Source organism: Chiroxiphia lanceolata, chromosome 9 (genome assembly GCF_009829145.1).
Source record: "Chiroxiphia lanceolata isolate bChiLan1 chromosome 9, bChiLan1.pri, whole genome shotgun sequence".
Taxonomy (NCBI): domain Eukaryota; kingdom Metazoa; phylum Chordata; class Aves; order Passeriformes; family Pipridae; genus Chiroxiphia; species Chiroxiphia lanceolata.
This window is the reverse complement of record NC_045645.1, coordinates 17344999-17367970: the sequence shown is the minus strand read 5'-3', so window position 1 is coordinate 17367970 and position 22972 is coordinate 17344999. Positions and strand designations below refer to the sequence as shown.

At 36.6% G+C, this 22972-nt stretch overlaps 1 protein-coding gene across 5 annotated transcripts in view; it reads left to right on the top strand.

Annotated features, from left to right (window-relative positions):
• The window catches only part of BCAR3 (BCAR3 adaptor protein, NSP family member), a 91952-nt gene that overhangs the window by 786 nt on the left and 68194 nt on the right, over positions 1-22972 (top strand). The window contains exons 1-3 of one of the 5 annotated variants that reach the window (XM_032696728.1): positions 5483-5493; positions 7932-7937; positions 21318-21432. In XM_032696728.1, coding sequence (XP_032552619.1) covers positions 21346-21432 — 87 coding nt within the window. In that variant the 5' untranslated portion in view covers positions 5483-5493; positions 7932-7937; positions 21318-21345. Of the gene's footprint in view, positions 1-5482; positions 5494-6635; positions 6670-7931; positions 7938-16258; positions 16273-21317; positions 21433-22972 lie in introns of those variants that run through there. The other 4 variants (XM_032696729.1, XM_032696727.1, XM_032696730.1 and 1 more) reach the window with 4 other exon arrangements.

The window sequence follows — 22972 nt, the reverse complement described above, 5'->3', positions numbered from 1 at the left end:
CCAAGCAGAGCCTTTGCCCTTCTACTCCTGGGGGTCTCCCTGGCCCGGCTCTCCTGGGCAGTGAGATCCGCGCTGTGGTGCCGTGGCCTGGGTTATGCAGTAGAACGGCTGTGTGAGAATCTCGTGCCGCACTTTATCGTCATTTAAAAGTACTGGTATCCATAAGAGTGGAGAAAAACATGAAAATAAGCGCACCCTGAAATCCGAGGAAGCAGGAAGCTAATCAAATCGATGTAAAATGACGTGACTAGGATACACAATTCACCAGCCGTTGCCTCCGGGGCTGAGATACCGAGGGTAATGAGTAACCGGGGTGACTCAGGCACACCGGCAGCGTGTCCCGTGATTCCCATGAAGTCATCTGGAGTGCCGGTGGCCAGCAGTAAGGCAAAGCTCATGGGCTGGCTGATGACTAAATAACCCCTACAATGCTGCCGAGAAAAGGGGGTTGCTGGAAGGCTTCAGTAGTTACAGCAAGTACCAGATTACAGGTACACCCCCCAAGCTAACAGACTGTTATTGAACCAGAGCAGTTGTAAACACAGAAGAATCACAACAGTTATACAAGATTCACTTGTATAATTTACATGGCTGGTCGAATTTACAATCTCTGGGTCTGTATGGTCTTGTCACAACTGTTTTGTTATGGATGGAACTCTTCATAGGTGCTCCTGGTAAAAGAATGTAAGGTGTGGAAACTTTGAGTCCTCAGACCCCCATACTACATAAAACCCAGAAATCTCATTTTTAAGAACTGGGTTGATCTTCAGAGTGATAAGCTTAAATTAATGTTTGTGCAACACAAACAAACCACTTGTAAGTAACTAGGAATCACCGTAAACATCTTGTAGTTTGTGAATACCTGGGTATGTGTATTGTGGGGTGAAGGTCGGTACCTCGCCAGTGTGATCTGGTAACGTGGTACCTCTGGATAGCAGCTGGTGAAAAATCAGTTTGCTGTCAGAAGACTGGTTCTGAAGCTGTAAGAGTGAAGAATCGTGACGTGATTCTTACTTCCTCTCATGTTTTCGTTTTGGTTAGTTGGTTTATAACGTCAGGTAAAGGCTGTTGTTTCCATTCATGCAGGAGGACTGACTGGGGCAGTGTTTGGAAATTTTTCAGAAATATTTCAAATTATTCAAGTCAGCTTGCTTTTTTTTGTCTGTAAATGTAGTCCCAATGCAAAGTCCACCTTTGCGTTTGGACAGCAGATGGAGCTGCTGCATGAGAAACAGGACAGCTCTTGGATCATGAACTCACAAAATGTGATGTGTTAGGCAACACCAATGGATCTGATTAACTTTTGCTGGTGCCTGGATCTGGATCCGTCCTTTGGACTTTCCCTCTTCTGGGAATGTCTGAAGTCCACTTCTGTTGCAAGCTGGCTCTTCAACTTTATGCTCTGTTTCAGGGAGCAGAAGTTTCTTGGAATACAGTTGTGCTGGTTTTAGTTATTGGCACTTAGAGAAATTTTGCTGAGCTCAACCAGGTGCCATTTTGCTAATTTTAAATAGGAGGAGAAATTGAGGTAGGAATACCTTGACACAAGACAGCAAGTGCATCAATGGCAGGCCAAAAACAGCACTGTCATATAACACTCTTCTATTGAAAAAAAAAAATCTAGAAATTATTGATGAAATTGAAGTGTTCTTTGAGAGACTTTTTACAACTTGGGTTTCAACATTAACTTCTGTTAATGTACTATAGTGCTATGTACTGTATATCCAATTACTTTTGGTAGATTTGAGCTTAAAAATTTATTAAAAGGAAATTTTCAAATTTGCAGAGCTTCCACAGATGTTTTTTGGGAGTACCATCATCTTTCTCTGAGAACAAGTGTAATTAATACATTCATTGAAAGCAAGAGGTCAGAGAATGCTGTGGGCAAAGAGGCTGTCTAAGAGTATTTATATCACCTGAATAGTCTTACATACACACGTCACATAGTCTGGGTATTTCAGGTTCTTTTCCTTCTCTCTCTCTTGACGTGGGATTAGTCCAACCCTGCTGCTGTGACGATTCACCGGTGTAGTGCAGCAAGAGAAAGCACTCTTCAAACTGGCAGAAAAATGCTTGGATGCGCAAGGTCTGAGGATACTGAAAATAACACTTTCAGGGGGAGTTTCTTTTGGTAATTTACAATTTGATTTTTTTTTAATTTATTTTCTTAACATGAAGATAAATGCTTCACACTGTAGATCCTTCTGCATCTCTGCCTTTTCCTCAGTGGGTGCTGTAATTGCCATGTGACTATCAGGGGATTGGAGAATTACCTGTCCTTGTTTGCCAGGCTGCCAGCAGGCAGACTGCTGTTGAGAACCTCTTCCAATTATCTTATTTGTGGCTGTTGTTGGACTAATGCATGTTCTGTCCCATTGAGTATATTTGAGTAGATAGGAGTCATTCCCCAGGGCAGTGCCTTGCTGACTTGGGGAGACATGAGCGGTCATGTCAAATCACTTCTACAAGGGATTATAATGTTAATTCCTTGTTGCTCTATTAACAGAGCAGCTGCTGCAAAGCCAGCTCTGAGATGAATACAGTCTTTTGGTGGAAAAGTTTGAAGTCCTTTCCTCGTGTTCCATAAGTAATTTTTTTTCATAGTAATTTTTATATATCTGGTATACAGTCCATGAGTCTTAGTGATTGTTCTCTGTGATGATACAATTGGTGAAGAGCCCAGGAACTTGTTAGAATGGTATCACTTAGATTCCTTCCAATATCTTCTTTTGGAAAGCAAAGTACATAAAGCCAGGTGTCTACAGTGACTTTGTTTTTGTGAGGGATTTTTCCCCCCTGTTTTTCCTGCTTCTTGAATATGTACATTTGAAGGCCATTCACTGCAATGGTACAGACAGATGGTCAAAGGAACATTTTGAATAAATATAGGTTATTGCAGTCATGGTCAACAGTGCTTTCTTCATATTACAGAAGAATGAAAGTCATGGCTACAAGGTGCTTTTCATCCTTAATTCACATTTATGTCCTTTGTGATATTACTATTGACTGTTTTCATTAAAAATAATTGGAGAATTAACACCTGGCAGGAAATCCTCAACACTTACAGAAATCAGTGTCAGCAATCACACATACAGATGGGTTGGCTGGTGGGTTGGTTTGAAGTGGCAAATGCTTGACAAACATTTATTTCAAGACTGCTCCCTAATAGTGCCAAACCTATTCAGTCACATGGAATCTCTCAGAGCACTGCAACAGGACGTTTGGATAAGTCCTACCTAGTGCCTCTTGCCAAAAGTGGAGTATGTCAGACTTCCAGACAGATGAGAATCTGTTTCAAGCCAATTTCAATGCTTTTTCATCAGAGAATGAATTTCATCAATTTTTTTTTTTAGAAATGAATAAGATTTGTGTTGAACACCCTTCAAAAATATCCAAAATGATACCTTTAAATATATTTAAAATTCTATTCTTAAAAGCTCCCCTTTTTTGTTTTTATTAAAAATCACATTTTATTAGTATTTTCATAATTTTATGCTTGTTTACACTGGGACTTTGCTTAGCAGACGTATTTCTTGCTTCCTTAGTGGGCCTTTTCTGCTTTGAAATCTTCTGTTCATGTTTTATAGCTTAACACAGAATTATCATCTAGTATCTTTTCTCAGATTTTATGCTTCTGTAATCTATCAGTACAGCTTTTTTCTCTATTTTAACAGCCATATGGGAAGAACATTGAACTAGCAAGTGATTTTTATAGCTAATCCTTGCACAGTCATTGCTCTATATTCTTCCTTCCGATTTTTGTCTCATATACCCAGTCATTGAATTAATGCAACTTATCACCCAGCAGAAGTTACAGTATGAAGAAACAAAAAGCTGCACATCAAAGGGTCTTCTGTGCAGACAGAGCAGGCACAAAGGCTTCTTTGTGATGAATGTGCAGAGTTAGCTCTGCCACTCTAAATCAGTAGTGAATTTTCTTCAATTCTAGCATTGAAGTAAAAGAATGCCCTTTGTTCTTGTAGGGGGTTTTAGTTTTATTTCCAAAATGCTGGCAGGCAGTAAGCATCGACTTAATAACCTAAAAAATTAATTTCCTGTGTTCAGAATTGTGATATACTTTTATAGAAGTTTATCTTGGTTTATTCAATGTAGTAATAGTACCAGTCATTTCTGCAGCAAAGTGAAACAAGCAGCTTCCAGAGTCAGTGCTATCTGTAAATCATAGGAATCCCTGAGAACAAGACCCCTTATTTTTTGCCACACCCACTGTAGAAATAATGTTCTTGTTATTATTGCAATATATGACTGTAGTTAATTTTGTAAATATCTGAATTGGCAACCACTAAGATGGGGAATTCAGAAAAACAGTCTGAAAAAAGCCAAAAGAAATGCCATCACAGCTCCCATCCAAAATTACAGAGATTAGGGTAGACATTTACACCCAGATAGTATGTCAGGGAGGTTTCAATCTGGTTTTGATACAAGTGGTCTTTATTCCATAAGATTGCTACAAAATTATCACTTGCTTTTGTTGTGATTACAGGATATTCTTTTGTATGTCTAAAAGTGGGAATGTGGCTTCTTAATTTACCTTCAAGCGCTAATCCTGCTCACAGCTAGTTTGGAGGGGCAAAAGGCCTTTGGATTTGGTGTTAATTGCTATGTAGTTGGTCTTAATTACACAGAGGCCTTATGTTTTTTGACTGACAGTTTTGCATCTTGTTTGTCAGCGATGAAGTTATTTGCTAGAGATAGTTGTATGTTTTATGTTACTAATTAGAATGAGAAAAGTGAAACAGCATTTGGTGAAAGTGTGAGAAATGGTATTTCTAAGGAGGCTGGACAAGCAAATTTCACAGAGTTGAAACAGAATAGGGAAATCTGGCACAGGAGTTACTTTGCGATCCTTGAAAAAAATGAGAGTACAGGTGAAAAAAAGAAGGGGTAAAGGAGAAACATGAAGACCTGGGCTATGGAAAATGAAAGTAATGTTGATGGTGCTAATAAAACTTTGAGGGGGGGGGTTGGCTTTGGTTTGAGATTGTTTTTTCAGAGTCTTCACTCTTGCAGTGCAGAATGGGTTTGGGGTGAGCGTGCAGCTAATCCATGGTAGAACATGATGAAATCAGTCCCAAACAGCCTGTACTAGTTTGCTTCTTTGTAAAATCAGAAATTCAGATTGTTTTTCAGTCTCTGTGCTGGCAGAGCTTGTGTGACATACATCCAGTATGGAAATTTACACCTGCAAGCCATATATAGCTTAACTTTAACGTACTTACAGAAATGACAAAATCATTAGTTTTCAACTCATGGATTTTAACACTCCTGACATGATAGCTCTCTGCCTTTTGGTCACACCTAAAAGCAATCTAGTGACTTGCTGATTTGCACCAGGACATACTGATTCGTTATGGTTCCAAAAAGGAAGACACTCAGACTATAAAGTATTGCCTAAAATATAATTTGTTGTGGCTAACACTGTAAAGAAAAACAACAACATAAGTAGTTTTATGTCCTTCCAGATGCTGAGTTGTGTGGTATTGAACAGGTCTCAGATCAGAACCTAGCACTCTGAGCAGATCCTGTCCAGGGAAAGGTCATCTGATATTTTGGTCTTTTGAGCATTTGCAGGATTTTCTTGAAACAATTCTAGTTCTCACTTCTACTGTCAAACAGAAAGCTGGTTCACTTAGGAACTGTTTGCCGCACTTTTGGATAAAGACAAGGATGCCCAGGCAATGTACTCACCACTACTGAGGGGGAGCTGCCTGGGGGCTCCTCTGTTCCCAGGCTCTGTCCTGCAGCCCTGGGAAATGTGCTGCTCAGCACGGGTCTGGCAGCCCAGACCTACATGCAGCACAGCACTGGCCTGTGCCTTGTATGGGCATCACTAACTCCTCAATAAAGTGATCTTCTGGTTAGGATCAATAACCTGTGATTGAGGAAAAAAATCCCTTGGATAAAGAATTGCAAAATGATGCAGTAGATTGAAAGAATTGCAAAATGATGCAGGTTTTGATAGCATCAGTGTATTCAGGGCAGATTTACAGCCTAGGTGAGTGGGAAGTGATCCTAACTGAAACTTCTAAGTAGCTTCCATAATATAATAATAATAACAATGATAATAATGCACGATAATATACATAATAAAATACAATGTGATGCCTGGAGTAGTTAAGTTTACCTGTCCCTATTAGTCTTTTGAGCTCTGGACTGATGGAGGGTGTTTTGAGCTTGTGCATAGTGTTACAATTATGGAAATGAGTTAATTTTGTTGGGTTTTGAGGTTTTTTTGTTGGATTTTTTCTTTCTTCCAGTTTATAAGTAAAATTTTTTAATTTTTTTTTTTATAGGAAATATTTTTTAAGAAGTAGCCTGCAAAGCTCTCAGCTGAAAGTAGGAACTTCTTATTTCCTAATGGCTCATTGGCAAATAGGCGGCACGTTTTTCACTTAGTAGAAAGGTAATAATAATAATTAAAAATAAGGTGTGAAAAAAGTTACTGAACACAGTATACAGATTTTCCTTGATTTAGGGGGGAAAAAACCTAACCTCACTGCTCGGTTCTCGTCACTGTGATTCATCAGCTGCGGTCTCCTGGGCAGGTCTGACTGCTGATTGGGCCCAGGGCTTCTCAAGGTGTGTCTTTTGCCAGGAAGCTTTTGCATTCTAAGAGCACACAGTAGACCATGCTAGCCTCCTTCTATGGTAAGAACTGTTGTATGTCTGTTCTTATTGTTATGAACAGTGCTTGGTGGTTAGGAACAAATAATTAGGTGCGCTAGCAGATGTTTTCAAACCAACTTTTTGTGGGTTTAAAATCTGGAAAGATCCTAATCATGGATCTTAATTGTGGCAGCTGTTGCTCAATATGCTAGTAATACTTTTTAAAATTCTGAATTAAAGTAAATGTGATTATATAATAGTGAGGGGTATTCTCAAATCCACAGAAAATTAGATTAAAATATTTTTTGTAATATTGTAAAATTTTGAGAAAGAAATATTTATAAGATTTGACATGGTCTTTATTTTTCCTAAAAATCATATGTGTTAACTATTTGCAGGTTAAGTAATACAAGGAAACTTTCTTCTCATGTTGTATTATGTTCAGGGCAATTTTATTTTTTTCAGAGATATGATTTTGCTTTATAAGTTTTTTGTCATTTTATCAGTCTAAATTATTTGGAAAAGAAAATTAATGTTATTTTAACATATCTTTTCCATTACTTTTGAAAAAACAAGGGAGAATCTTGAGGGGAAAATACTGGAGGAATATATTGGATACATTTTTGTTTTATAATTGATAGTTTTATGTCAGCTTTACTATCAAATGAAAAGATGCCATCGTGGCTTTGAGAGAAAAACACAGGGATTGAAAAGATTTGAAACATGCTACGTAGACAAGTGTGCATGTAAATGTCTGTGATCTGCTAATATTGGAGTGTGGTAGAAAAGGCTTAGGAAAACAGCAGCTGTAATACCCAGTCAGTGTAATGTCTGCTTTCCTACTTTTACAGCAGTAGTGCTTAGAGCTCATTTCACATGACTGTACTTGTTTCTGCTCTTGAAAAAATGTTGCAGTCATGGCAAAAGCACCAACTTCTTTGTGAGGGATGATACAGTGAGCCATACTAAAAAGAGGGTTTTGTTTTAATATTGCAGTAGTAAAGATCTTCATTTTAGGGTAATATGTAATTGAAAACAATGAACCTTTTAAGAGATATTTAAGAAGTAACTCTTTTACCAAACTGTATCAAAAATACAAGGATTTTCTTAGATATTCAGGCAAATATTTCTTGCTATTGAGTAATGTGGATTGGGTTCTGGTGTTTCTTTCTTGGTTTTAAAGCACCAATTTTGTGGTTTAGAATAATAGGATCCTGTTCTTTATGGACATCAGGAGTGTCTTCACAGTTAGTAATGTTAGAGTGGATTTTTGCTCAAAATTTTAACTCAACACCAGTCAACAGCAGAGGGTGCCAAAATGCAATACAGTATTCTCAATTTCCTAGTAAAATAGTGATATATACATAATATACCTTTTCTAAACATTGATATTTGGATCTTTCCCAGCCTTTTCTTGTTTGCATATTCACCACTGTGGTACTGTAATACCAGCATACCCCTGGTTCTAGGTTTCCTTACAATGACAGCAGCACATTCCTCTCACCAGCAGCTAGCACTGTCAGAGTTTTAAGTATGCAGATAAACTTTACTTAGCTACAACAGCAATTCATGTAATTTGTGTCATGTTCTTGTCTTGCTTGTCCTGGCCTTAGTTCTCCGTGCAGGGGTCAGAGATTGGTTTCTATTTATATATGCCATGCTGTCAGCAAAGGAAGAAGTTAGTAAGAACTTTGAAATGCATTATCATTCTTGGGCAAGACCTCATGGTGCAATTAATTTTACAATTCCCTTATTTATGTGATGTTTTTGTCTCGGCTGAAGCTTTTAGGGTCCACTCATTTCCTCATGGTGCAACACAAGGGGAACCAAGTGCATGTACTATTGAAAGAGGCAGTTGCATTTTATGAGCTTAGAAATTTGACTTCAAGAAATAAGATGATGTGCATTTGTTGCTTGGATGGCAAAATTATAAGATGCCCTGACTGAATTACATATTTAGGTGGGTTTTACTTTCAAAAGATAAAGCATACCATACCTTATAGTCCCTACTGCTGAACCACCACAGTGTATTTCTGAAGTTGGTTATGTATCTGGCTAAAGAATACTGTCAGACAGTATTTGCCAGAATTGAGACCAAGAAAATCATGCAGCAGTTTGCAATCATTATACTGGTGGACAGATTAGTGAGTGTCTGCCACCTGCTTGTGCGTTCCCTCAAGTGCTCGAAAAAGAGTAAATGCTCCCTTCCTGGTGTCTTCTTCTTTGGTCACATTCAGTAATAGACTGTGTTCAAATAATAAACTGCTAAGTCTAAAATTCTTGGAAGCAACCATTCATTTCATACCCATAACATTTTCTTTCCGTCCCAGCAGCTGATTGCAATCACCGGTGCCAGTGTTTGGACTCTTACATATCTGATTTGTTGGATTGAAGACACATATCTAAGTGCATTATTGGTTCCTGCAGTAAAGTACACTTCCAAATTGTGCAAGGATTGCGTAACCCTTTGCAGTGGATTATATGATTTGAATTATAATTAGATGCCAGGCTAAGAATTCTTTTTGTCATATAAAAGGGTTTCTGAAAAAAAGGAAAATAATCTAGTCACTGTTGGAGTCTTTTCTCGATATTTTTAATGAAAGGCCTGACACTTTCTTAGATGGAGTAGTGTCTTCAGATTAGTGCTGCTTTCTTAACTATGTCTAATCTCATTTGATTCAAGCATGATGAAATAAAAAAAATCAATGTAGCGTAGGTTTGTTTTGAAGTCAAGGAGGGGGTTAGAAAATCAGTAAACATCGGTTCATCATGTTTAATTAGCTAACAGGAATTTTCTGAAGCTATTAACCAGGATCTTAACAAGCAAATTGGATGTAGTATTAATAATTTATGGGGAAGTTCTGGTGTGAAAACTGAAAACTTTAAGTCTGTTTTCCTTTATACAGAAATTAGGAAATAGTTTGTCTATATAGTTTTAGTAGCTCCTTCAATAATATTTATTTTTTCACCCTTCCACCAAGCTATGAAATTGAAAAGATTAGTATTTGTCTCCATCATTTGCAGGACCTAAAAGATCAGAAATTCCTTTACATATCAATACATGAAATGCAAATTAAGTGAACTGTGCAGTGTTAGAGCAGTGACCTTCAACCAGACTCTGTGTCAAGAATTTCTGTTTCCAAGGCTTCTCATTATTGCTGAGTATTTTCCTGGCATAATGTATGGATCTTTTGTGGTGTGTTGTTTGCTGGAGAATGAATGAAGGCCCTCTGACTCATTTATCCTACTGTCCCACTTGGGATTTGAACTCTGTTGCTAGAAAAGAACGTCTAGTGCTCTCACTTTCAATTCTAATCCCCCCATCATTAAGCTGTAGCAGTTCCCCATTACATGACTATTTTTTCAGCTATAGAAGCTACTGGTAGTTTTGGAGAGTCCATAGAGGCTGAGTGGTTCTGAAGAATAGCTGATATTTACTGGATATTGTATGGTTGTGCTTTCAGAGCTCTCAGTCATAAACATTTTGTATCTTGGAATGGGAAAAAATACCTCTATTTTTAATAACTTTATTTCACTTCCTCCATACACTTTCTTTTTTCAGTTTAGCTGAGTTTTTTTTTGTATTGTCCTTGCCTCAAACAGTTGAAATTAGAGTTAGCTGATATGTTGTCATAACACTGACATAAAAGCACATATAGTAGACTGAAAAGCACTGTGGATTGTTTTGGTTGGGTTTTTTTGGGGGGTTGGGGTGTTTGTTGGTTGATTTTGTTTTAACAAAAGAAAAATAAAGGACTCATTTTGTATGCAGGCAGATACCGTTTAAGAAGAAAAATACTGTTATTAAGTATAACTGTGTTGATTTCCAAATCAAGGAAATAGGAATTTCCTTGGAATAGATCATGGCTTTTTTGTTCACTACATGTAAGACACAAGAGTTTATGCATAATTAATAAAAGGTTTCCCTTTAAAAATACTAATTAGACCCAAGTGGGGGCAATTTTAGTGTGACCATTGAAATGGCACATAGATTCTGTTTTACATTGTGTATTTACAGTATAAGTACATTGATTTGTGTGTGAAGTTCATTTAGCAGATTCAGAAATACATGTAAACATCTAATCTGATGCACATTTTGTTAACAGAGTAAGGAACAAATTCCATTTCAAACATTTTAAGTGGGAATACGAGACATTTTTTGTAGTAAAGAACTGGTTTATGTAACAGTATTTGTATTTATTAACCTCCTGTTAAATTTAAGAAATGGAAACTTATTATCTAGGCAAGTGCTGATTTACTTCTAGAGTTATTATCATGTTTACAGACTCTTCCACTAGTGAAACTGCATTATTGCTCATGTAAGGGTGGGGGGAAAAACCAAACAAGGAAAATTCTAGTAATTTTTGTGTGACAGCTTTTCCTCTAATGATGCTTTACTGCAGGTTTTCAGCTGTCTGTTTTGGTCTGTGCTAGATTCTTGTTCTCTATTCTCTTTACTCTCCTTACTAACTTCAGCTTAAAATTTTCTTGATGTTTTCTGGCTAGGTTTAGCTACTGTTTTTCTTCCTTTTTGCTGCATCTCACATTTATCTGTCTGTGCCTTTCTTATTAATATGAAGTTTATTTCCTACTTTTTGAAAATACTCTTAGAAGGACTTCTCTAGAAGTGGAGTCTATGAAACTGTAAGAGGGAAAGTGAGACGTTAATGGACAAGATGGCATGAGGAGGAAGATAAAATAGAGTTGTTTAGTTATACTGAGAAAGACTTCAGAAAAACTGCAATAAAATTTTAAAATATTATATTTAGCAAAAACTCTTTAGGAAACTAACCATATATTCTGCCCATGAAGTTTGGGAACCATCAATAATTGCAGTGCTCTTGACAGGTGTTCCACTGTCTTTCTGTGTACAAGTTCTGTACACCCATGCTCAGCCATGTCATTAGAACTGAAAATTCCCGTACAATGTTAAGTATCTTGTGGAAATATCCCTTTATATTGTAGCTCACAGTACTTGAGAGTCTTTAATATAGTCCTCTCAACTACATACTTTAGTACAATAACTCCTGTGTTACAGACTGGTGCGCTTCTTTCATCAGATTTCCAGATTTATCGGTTAATGTTAATGTGACTTTTAAAATTATCATGGATACTTGTGCTAATAAACTGCAGGTTTTACAATGCAGTGCTGTCAGTCTTGAAACTTGCTTGCCCTCTTGTTCCAACAGAGAACAGACCCTTCCCCCCCAGCAAGCCTAATGTAGGCTCACTTTGAAAGCCTGTGTATTGAACAAGCCCTCCAGGACAGGAGATGAGCTAGGTTCTGGTTTAGTTTTGTGCTGTGGAATACTGCTGCTGATGTACAAGTCTGGGTTACTTTTGCATGCAGATTTACTTTTGTGTTGTAAACACTTAGAGTGTCTTTGAAATAGCTGGGGTATTAAATGAAGGAAGATATATCAAAGCAGAACTCTCGTTACTACTGCAGTGTGTTGTAAATGAGCTGCCTCTGTCTTCCTTTGCTCTTCTAATGAGAATATATAAAGCTTCAGACAGATGTCAGAGGAAAAGTTTGAGTTAAACTCCAGTGTTTAAAAGAACTGAAGCTTTCCTTTCAGGTTGTACTTGATACGTATAACATTTGAGATGAGTTTATCTGGTAATTGCAAGGCTACAGACAGGACAATCAAAGGCAAAGTGATATTACAGGTAGAAGCCCGGTGCTTCAGCTGAAATGCATTGGGATTTTAACCCAATCTAAGATACACCTGTGTCACTGGACAGGTGTTCAGATATTGCTGCAAATTAAGGGTTTGGCTGAAGCAATCGGCTTGGTTCTGAATCTCAGCTGAGTTCCTCTAAGTTGCACTTGAGAACCAAAGCTCTGCTTGAAGGTGTCCTTTACTGCAGCAGTATGGATCATCCTGTCTCTGCATTCGTGCTGCTATTGGAGGAGACTGCTACAGAATATGTGAGGCAAAGCTGGAGAGCCTTCTGTTGGAGGGGGTCAGTGCACAGCACAGTGTGGATAGAAGCTTGTTATGAGGAACTGTAGTACAGAAGTCAGCAGGTAAGAAAAGTTCAGTGGTGATGACTGAGAAATCAATAGAATGCAACCTTCATTTAAGGGTGGTTCGTGGCTTGAATGCAGTAACACTGCATCCCAGAGTAGGAGGGAAACAGGAAGGGACTTCAAAGAAATCCTTTGGGCTATCTGCAGAAATACCAATAAAACTAGCGTGTAGAAAGACTTGTTAAAGAATTAAGTTTGCTACCACAAAATTAATCAAAAATACTCTGAACAAATTTGAATTGGCATTGCAAGTTTAGACTGGCTGTTATCTACCCGTGGTATTTTTTATCTAGCTCTAGGACTCCTGGCACTGCTTGTACCATATCTTCAAAGGGAAAGGAAATAGTTCTTTGTTTTTTATGAGACTTGCCCTGCCTTCACAGAAGTATGACTGGTAGCATTTTTGTATGTAAACTCAGTTGATTCAAAGAAATTCCTGACTTGCTACTAGTGTTTTCTCCAGCTAGGACCCAAGTATTTTAACATTTCAGCTTGCTAGCAGCTTGGGTCCAACAGCATAGCACAGAAACAAGCTCTTGCTTTTTTGCACATATGATCAGATGTAAGTAAAGGATCTGTCCGACTCCTACAGGCAGACTGACTTACTAAGAAGGTTGATGAGATTATGACCCATCTTGCCCTTTTATGGCTGAGCCCCACATAAAGCAGCTTCTTAAATGTTGCAATTTTTAGCCCAAGTTATAATGATACTTAGACTTTTTTTTTATCGCTAGTTGTCTCGGTGCAAGTTCTGTAGCATTCTGAGTTCTAGCCCTAACTGTCATGTATGCAAGGACATTCAGTTTAGAAAACAGTGAGAACATCAATCTAAAATTAAAACAGAATTTATATCAAAACTTCATTTCTCCCAGCTTTGTGCCAGTGCCTTACAGAATTATTCTCACTGAATATAATAGTTTATTTTAGTTAACCTGCTTATTTGGTCTTGACGATCATAAAGGTCTTTTCCGACAAATGATTCTATGATTATTGATCATCTTCAGGAAATGCACTTTTTTTCTTTTCCTTTGTAATTATCAGTTGATTAAAAAGAAACAAATCAGTGAGGGATTTTACTTTCTGAGGGTGTTGAATTTCCAACTAAATTATTTTTATTTCAAAGTTAATTTATTCTTATTGCTTATTATGCAGCTTTTTGAAGTATATCTGGAGGTAGCAACTAGCATGTTATGTTCTGCTCTAAACCTCTAAACAGTTCTTATCACTTCTTTGTAAAATAAACATCAACAAAAATGGATAAAAAAATGTACCAGGCATGACTGTGGTTTGAACTACCCAACTGATGGGGAGGAGTGAGAGGCAAAGAGTAGGAAGTAATTGTGGAGCCTGATTCAAGAGTTCTGTGTCTATGAGCAGCCTTATTAAAAAAATATGTGGCAGTCCTACCATTTGCTTCCCATTCTGAAGGGCAGAAGAGATGAAGAGGAATATACTAAATGATAAAACATTTCAGAAACCTATTGCAGTAGTAACTAATAGTTAAAGAACTTGAGACGATCTCTGAGTGATCCTGGATCTGCACATTTTTCAAAAATGCACACTCTGCAGGGGCATGATTCAGTTTTATTTGTTGAGTAAAATTAGCACCATTCCAAATGTCCAGTTTAGCATTTTACCACACAAACGGTAGACTCGTTGCAATGGAGGTGAGGAACTTCTGGGTTGCTATGGCTGAGGACTTAAAAGGAGCAGGACTGGTATGTTTTAAGTTGGATCAGTCCACAGTAAAATTTTAGCATGGAATCACAGCTGTAACTTCATTTTCTCTTGATCTCCTCTCCCCATGGAGAGCTTATAATGCTAGCTTTAACCAGATTTCTGGTTATATGGCATATGTATTTACAGGCTGTTACTATCTGGCTGTTCAAGCTGAGCAGCAGCTGTGGTGTCTTTTCAACAGTGTATTCTGGCTTAAGTTCAGCACTGAACTAACATGCTGCTTGTGATTGGTTTCATGTGCAGGTAGGATGAACTCCCATCTAGCTACAAAAGACCACACAGACATACAGAAAGAGGAAAAACTTACTAGACTGTAGTGATCAACACTTTCTGTTGAAGTGTTTTGTTATCTTAGTTCTATATTTATTTAACTAGAGTCCGATCCCATAACTACTGTTACAATGAGACCTAGCCTTCAAAATATCTGCTAAGTTGCATGTTCTGAATGTATTTGGAGATTTGGATTAGTCTTTTTTGGGGACATGCTAGGTTTGTTAGTACTTGATCACCTGATTGCTGTCACATCACCTGCATTAAGCACTAACATTTACCATTTCTGTGAATCAAAAAACACGCACAGTACACTTCATTTTAACTCTAGGCCAGTTGTGGGAGAATGAACAAAGTAGTCTGGGTATAGTGATGGAGTTAGGGAATATGCTGGGTCAGGTATTGTTGAAATCTGCAAGAGCAAAGTGACACTTTCAAAATTCTTTGAACTAATTTGTACTGGTGGAGCAGCTTTGTGCCACATCCCTACTGCAAGTGAAATGCAAGAACGTTTGCGTTAATCGGCCCAACAGTGTATTAGTCCCTTCCTAGGACAAGTTTATGCTTATAGAAGTATACAGGGATATTTATTACCTCAGCATGTCACCCCAGCTGCTGGTAGTTCATCCTGGTTTTGAGCTTTGGCTTAATAATTAAAAACATATTAATGTTATGAAATGGAGAAAGTTGCACTCCTGTATGTAAGGAAAGTAAATAAGGGGTGGTTAGTCTATGCCTTTCATAAGCAGCACATAAAGAATGATGAACCACTGTCTTAGTTGTTTCTAGTAAGCTACTGATGCTAATTATTGACTACCCACCAACTGAAAATACCTGATTTGAAGTCTGACATAAGGATAAAGGAGCTCAGTGTTTGTGGTATTATTTGTGAAATGTCTGGAATGAAAATCTGCTGTGTGGTTGCTGAGTTAGTACGTATTTAAGTCCTGATCAGTACTTTGTAGACTATTTATCTTTACATAAACATTGGCCAGAACAGCATATACTAGTTGAGTAATGTTGTGTATTTGTTTCTCTGTAGTCTTCAACAGATTTGCTAAATGTTGGATTGACGTAAAAATCCATGTCAGAAGTATCACTTCAGTAACTAGATTGCTAACAATATTTATGCTAAGGGTTTCTTTTCAAAGAATTCGGTATCTTTATGTCCTTCACAGCAATTTGTCAAAATTTTACCAAAAATATTTTGAGTATAATAGCTTAAAACAAGTTGAACAAGGAAATGTGAAGCAAATCAGGGACTAAAATAAATGAATGAAAGTATTGATAGTCTGTTCAGCATATGACATGATTCGGCATATTCCTACTAGCTCTGTCTGCTCTGAGCTATTCTTGTAAAATCCACTCCTCTAGGTTCAGGCTGAACAGCATGTGTAATGTCTGTGACAGTTTGAGCCTTGGAGATGGAATTGGTTGAAGAGAGTAGTCTATTCAGATAAATGTAGGGGATTCATTCACATGGAAATCATTCCTGGCACAGTAGAAACCAAGTACGAGTGAAAGAGGAAACAAAAAGGAGCCACAGAGAGCTGTACTTCCAGCACCAGTAAATCAGCAGAACTTCATTGTTCATGATAAATGTAAGTTACTTTACATCACAGCAGTCTCACACAAAGTTTTAAGAGGTGGTGGTGACACGTAATTAATTTGAAACCTGGTTCTCATCTATGTGTCTAAATAAACCATGTTATGCCAGTGTAACAGCAAGCTTTTAAGTGAAATGATTTTCATCTTCCTTAAAAGCCCATAGATGTTTTTCTGTAGTACTGAAAAGCTGGATGAGACTAGTTTAAATCAGTAAAGGGTAGAAAAAATGCAGAGCTAACTAATACCAGCATAAACCTAGTGTGATACCTAGGAAATCTGTATTTTTCTGAATTTTGTTGTGTCAGATGTGTTTCCACTAGGAGGAGTTATCATCATATCCTTACCCTGTAAGATTATCAGACTTGTGCTTTAGGTCATTTGATGAAAATGCGATTACCTGTAGTGACATTGTGAAATATCTGTAAAGTTCATCTACATCTACCTAGCTTGTAGTACAGAAACTGCTAATTGATATCAATATAAATATGAAAGGATGGTTGCAGCTTGTCATATCCTACAAGCAAATTTATATTTGTTATTTGCATTTAGGGCAAAAAATCAGTGCATTTCCTAGAGATTACAATTTATTTTCAATGTCATGTTTTCCATAAAATCTTATGATAACTTGAGAATTTCAGAGGTTTAAATCATGTTTTAATACAGTTAAGGGAAAACCTTGAAATGAAATGTCTCAAAAGTCCAAGAAAGAGGCAAGAAGTGTAAAAGTTAAATCTCATATACACACTCTTAGGATTTTTTTTTAGTTCTTTTTTGTTTAACGCTTCTGTTACAAATAGTGATTATGATTTTTAAATATGATGGTTTAGAAGTTCCAGTGGGACATTCTTTTATTTGTATTTTAAATTCAATGTAATAATGTTACTGCTTGGATTTAAGTGCTTCCTTTGATCTGTTTGCCACTCTAGTGTTGCAAGATAAAGGTATACTTGGAGCTACAGCTTTGCTTTGTTTCTCCTACTGTTTTCCAGTCTTTATCTCTTTTCATCAAATCATGAAATATGATTCTAGTAAGATGTATGTTTGGGTTACTTTTCAGCAATGTAGCTTTTGCATAGACTCCCATGGCATAAAGAGAGAGAGACCTTAATCAAGCCTATCCTTTCATTAAGAGAAGGGGACTGTTTAAGAATATATCAACTTGGTATGCTTAAAGGACTTCCAGCACATGGGCAATTCCCTAACTCTGTCTCTGTGCCCAGACTGCTTATTGTACCTCTTCCCACAACTGGCCTAAAGCTGCATATATTTTATATGCTGCTTTCTAAAGCGAAAGAAAAAAGATGTTAAACCTCTTGGGTATCACATATAGAACACCTTCCTCTGTGCCTTTGCATCAGATATGCCCCCATATGTATGACTGCAGCTGTGAGCATGTTTAAGATAATGCAGAAAAGCACTCTGAAAGGAAAAACGAAGTTCAGTAGATCAGAGAGCCACGTTAGGAACCTCCCATTATTACTCATTTGATAACTTTTTAGCAGCAACTTAGCTTCATAAAAGCCTCTGAACAGCTGGTGGTCAGAATCAGAATGATACAAACTTAGGTTGGATTCAGATTGCTTATTTTTATGTAAAACTCCCTGAAATTGTATAAATTATGGGGGTAGTAGTGTAAGACCTTCCACATAAGGATTCCAGAATAGCTTCACTCTTGAGCTTAATTAAGTAATAACAGAAGAAGTCTAACTGAATAAATAGAAGTAAGTCATGGTGCAATAGTGGTTGTATCCCATAAAAATCTGGTGACCTGACTAAACCTACGACGATGTCTTTTTGCAGCTCCTGAGATGTACAGGAATTGACAGTGTTTAGAATGGACAAATAGAACAGAGGTCTTGTATTGCCCTCCAATATATGCTGTTATTTATGTTTTTGTTTCCTTCTTTCCTCTGGAAAGGAAGGATATGGGAAAAAAATACGTGCCCAGCATTTGCCACACACCTTGCCAGTGTGTTTATAACCATGTTTTGGATCTTAAAAAATGTTGGCATTACCTGCCTTAAGCAAAAGTTAATCCTATTTTCAGAGATAAAAACAAGTGGCATAAAAGTAGAAGAATAATAGGAAACTCCTGCTTACAACCAGTTCTCATAATGGTATATTCAGTGCTTTTTTACAGTGTATTTTGTAACTCCATTTTACTCTTAACCTTGATCAGGCTATATCTTGAGTCCTGACCACTAGGCTGTACTCTGCATCCAATTAACAGTGTAATATTGATTAAATAAGAGTTGTTTGAATTAATGTTTCTGTTACCTTTCTTCACCAAAACTACCATTAGTGGAAAGATCAGAAATGCAATTAGTTAATTTGTGAGAGAAAGGAGAATTATTTTTTTTTTCTACCTTCAGCTGAAGGAACAGATTTTTCATTAAAAAATATTCATTTCAATTTCATTTCATTTATTCATTTCAATAAAACAAAAGGGATAAATCTACACAGTGTTAACAAAGAGTTAATAGCTCATAAAAGTATGCCATGAAATAATCCCACTCTAGGGTGTAATTGCGGTCCATTTGAAACCAATGCATCTTGTACCTCTTAGTATCCTGTCATATAAGGGTATCATTTTCTGCTTGCAGTTGAAGCTTGTTTTGTATGGGGGTTTAGAGGAGGGGGGGTATTGTTATTTTAATTTGGTTTTCTTTGTTGTTGTTTTTTTTCATTTGGTATAAATTAATAACAGAGCAAATGCAGCTGGCCAAGTAAGATTAGACAGCCACTGTTTATCACCGTATTGTTAAAGAGAATGTTGCTCTGTGGAAATTCTGGGATTCCTTTCATGCTTAGTGCAGAATTTCTCTTTGTTCTGGAATGATAAATGTGATGACTCTCCACCAATTCCTGTAGATATTTTTTTTAATTGTCTTATACGAACATGGAATTTCAGTATTCACAACGAAATACAAAATTTGTAGTCTTAAAATATATATTCTTAGTGAACTTGTCAGTTTTGAAAACAAGTTCCTTTACACAACAAATTTCAAGTCTTTTACTTTAAAATGTATGAACCAAAAAAGACTTATTTGTCCATGGCTTTACTTATGTTCTAACCAAGTAGCTGTGTTTCTCCTTTTATCTCTCTGAGCATCATACGCCTTTCATGCTGACCATCTTGCAATCTGAAAGTACCTGTTTAAAGCAAGCCAATAAATGAAAGACGTCAGTGGCTGAGCTTGTCCTCGCCTCACATAAGAATGTTCTCTGTGGCTTTCACATTCCTCAAGGAAATTCTTTTGTGGTGTGTCAATTAAACGTTGAGATTTTCTGGTCAATGTTACTCCACAAGATGCTCTTAGTTACTGTAATACCACCATTCTTTAGATGCTTACTCCTCATCCATAGCCTGCAATATTTTCACAATAATAAAAAACCTGCAATAAAGCAAATAATAGATCAGAGTCTTCCAGTGGACAATAGAAGGATTTCACAATGTGATTTGCAAATTAACAGGTTTGTTCTTTAATAGATCATGAAGTGACGAATTCCAGAATTCCAGCTTTCCCAGTGTAATGGTGTATGTCTCTCTGAAGTGTAACCATTTTTACTTGTTTCCAAAGTTGAGCACCAAGGCAAAATTCATAGAGGCTTCCAAAACAATGTCTGGTCCAAAACATTGTGTATATTACTAACAGTAGTTGTTTTAACTGAAATGCTTTCAAAATATTTCTAGGAATGTATTGTACTTTAATACAGGTAATACTGCTACTGTGGCCTACCTTTCTGCAGAACTTTAGTTTTAGGTTTGCAATTCGTATTTTAAAAAAAAAAAAGCCTCAACACTTTTCTAGCGTTCCAAGAATAATGAAAATGCTAGATGGCTTTTCCTATCTGACAGAAAGCAACTCTCTTTTCTGACCATTACATGTCAGCCTTTGGGCAGCTTCTTGTGCATTCAGAGTAGGCAGATGTCTTCGAACAAGTGGTCTGTAACTGAAAAGTCATAATTTCTGTTGGTTTATACAGAGCTAATGAGCAAGTACTTTTCCTGCAGTATAGATGAGAGGAAAATCTTCAGCAACAAATAAAATATAAAAAATGTACAATTAAAGTCACTAGGTGTCTGAACATGAGCATTTCCTGCCTCTGGCATCAGTGTTCTGATAGGAAATGTTCAGATCGCAAGTTACAGATTAAGAATTGGGCATCCTTGAATTGATTTAGGATATGTTCAAACTTGCACATGGAAATCTCTTCAGAAACTCAGCAATTCTTGGAAGCTTAAGTATTTGTCTATGTAGATCTTGCATAACCACTTACATAAAGCAGAGATATTGGGAGAATATTTTGTGTGTCTGTCGTTTATCTTCTGACGTCTGTCATGTGTCCATCTTAATGTCTATCTTTTATTTCATTTTAGCAACTGGGAAAAAGTAACAAAAAAGTATTTTTATTTACAGATAACTCAAATTCAGATGACATGATGGAGAGCAAACTGTAAAAAACTCTCCGTTCCTTTTTTCTTAGGAATACTCCATAATAGGTTGACTTTAGCTATTTTGTTTGTCCCATCTTGGACAAACACCCACCACAGAATCTTAGTCATTTTGACTGTCTTACAGAGAATGCAGTTTGGTTCACATCTTTCATATTCCTACAGAAAACACTACTGCATTTGCTATTCCTCTTCATTTAATGCATATTGTCATATGTGTCATACGTGTAAGAAGAGTGGCATTATCACTGACTGAGTGGGTTGAGGTACTTTGTATTCTTGTTGAATACAAAGGCTGAGTATATTTTAATTGATACTACAGTACTGAGTGACTCTGTTGATTCATCTTCTAACAGATTAATTCAGCTATGAGAGCTAAACAAAATATAGTCTTCAACATTCCCTGCTTGTACAAGGATGATAATGAACTAAATGTAAAAATCTTAATGCATAGATAACTAACACTTTCTTGGCTGCGTGGTAAGAGGTAATCTCTTTGGGCACAACAGTGAAACTTGCATGTTATGAAGTGCTTTCTGGGTTTGCTCCTAAGCAATGTTATTTGTAATTTTTGTTTTTCAGAGTTATAACCATTGCGAGGGAATAGATAATGAAGTATCTACCCATTTCTAACTGGCTAAGCCAGCTTGGTCTTGCAGAATATTGCACGCTCTTTGAACAATATGATGGCATAGAGGTAAGAATTGTCCTCTTTCAATAAAACTCTTGAGAAACTGTTAAGCAAGGTGATGTAGTACAAATGGTTAATGTTCTGTGATATGATGGTGGAGCAAAAAAAACTTAAAGACAGATAGTTTGTCTTGAGAAAGGAAGAAAATAAAAGCAATGTCTCCTGCAACTGTGTGCTAAAAGTCACAGAGAAATAGAGTCACTGGTGGGCTAGATAAAAGGAACATTTTACTTTTACATATATATATATAATGCTGCTGTAGTGTTTATAATGCTGCTTGTCCTATTTAGTCTTGGCTGTCTCAAATTGTTACAATGGACATGCTCACCACATAGATAACCTTTGTTCTGCAAAAACTAACAAATAAATGTCTTAAAATTCAGAAGTAGATAAAATATAAACTTATGTGCCAGTTTTTATATAAAGTTGTTTACAGGTAAAGGGATTCTATGTGACTTAAAAATAATCATCTCTACTGAGCAAATACCACATTACAGAAGGATCTGACATTTGTAATCTTGAAGATCCCTAGAAAATTATTTAGAAATTCTTAGGAAGCCCTTTTCCCATAGTTCTTACTCGATCAAAATCTCCTCTTTATTGTCCATTTTATGTTTTCACTTTCCATCATCCATGTAAAAATTTATTGACATTTACATACAATAGCATCACTTAAATGCTGCTTTGACATGTTTTATTTCTTCCTCTCTGCATTCCCCATTCAGAAAGTAAATGTGAAAAATACAACTGAATAGTATCATCAATTCAAAATATCCTTGGATTCACTTTTAAACAAATGAAATAATCAATGTTTCATGAAGTGGCACTAAAATTTACTTAAAATTGTCTTCTGCCTTATATCTGTGCTGCTTGTATGCCAGAGTTCTTAGTGAGTGTCGTGGTAATGTCATAATCCATGCAAAATAAAAAGAAAAGGATTTTAAATGTGAGTAAAATATGTCTCAAATAGAAAAAGAACTTTTTTCTATTCTAAAAAGAATAGAATAGAAATAAAATAAATAAAATAAATAAAAATAAAAATAAAATAGAAATAAAATAAAAAGAATAGAAAAAGCATTTTTTACTTTTCCAAATTGATTCAATCAGCAAGTCATTGGAAAATGTTTGTGTGATTGACACTACTGTTGTAACACAGAAGACAGCTGTTACAACAACCAACAAACAAAGAAAAATGCTGCAACACAGACAGTTTACAGCTTACAGAGCCTGAAAGCTGCCTGTAAGAAGTTTTTGCTGAAGTGCAAAACTTAAAAATAGACTTAGTGCATCATTCTGGATACAATGGACTATTTTCAATTTCAAGGTCATGAGTCAGAATTTCAGTTCTGCAATATCTGTAGATTACAAGCTTCTATGATCTCTTAGTTCCTCAGCCAAACTTCATATTTTTCTGAAACAAAACTTTAATTTGAGAAAATGCCTGACTAGCTTGACTTCAGACACCAACCTGCTTAATAGTAGACATGTGCTTAAGAACCATGTTGAACCAAGCTTCTAAGTTCTTGAAAGTCTTAATAATTGCCTT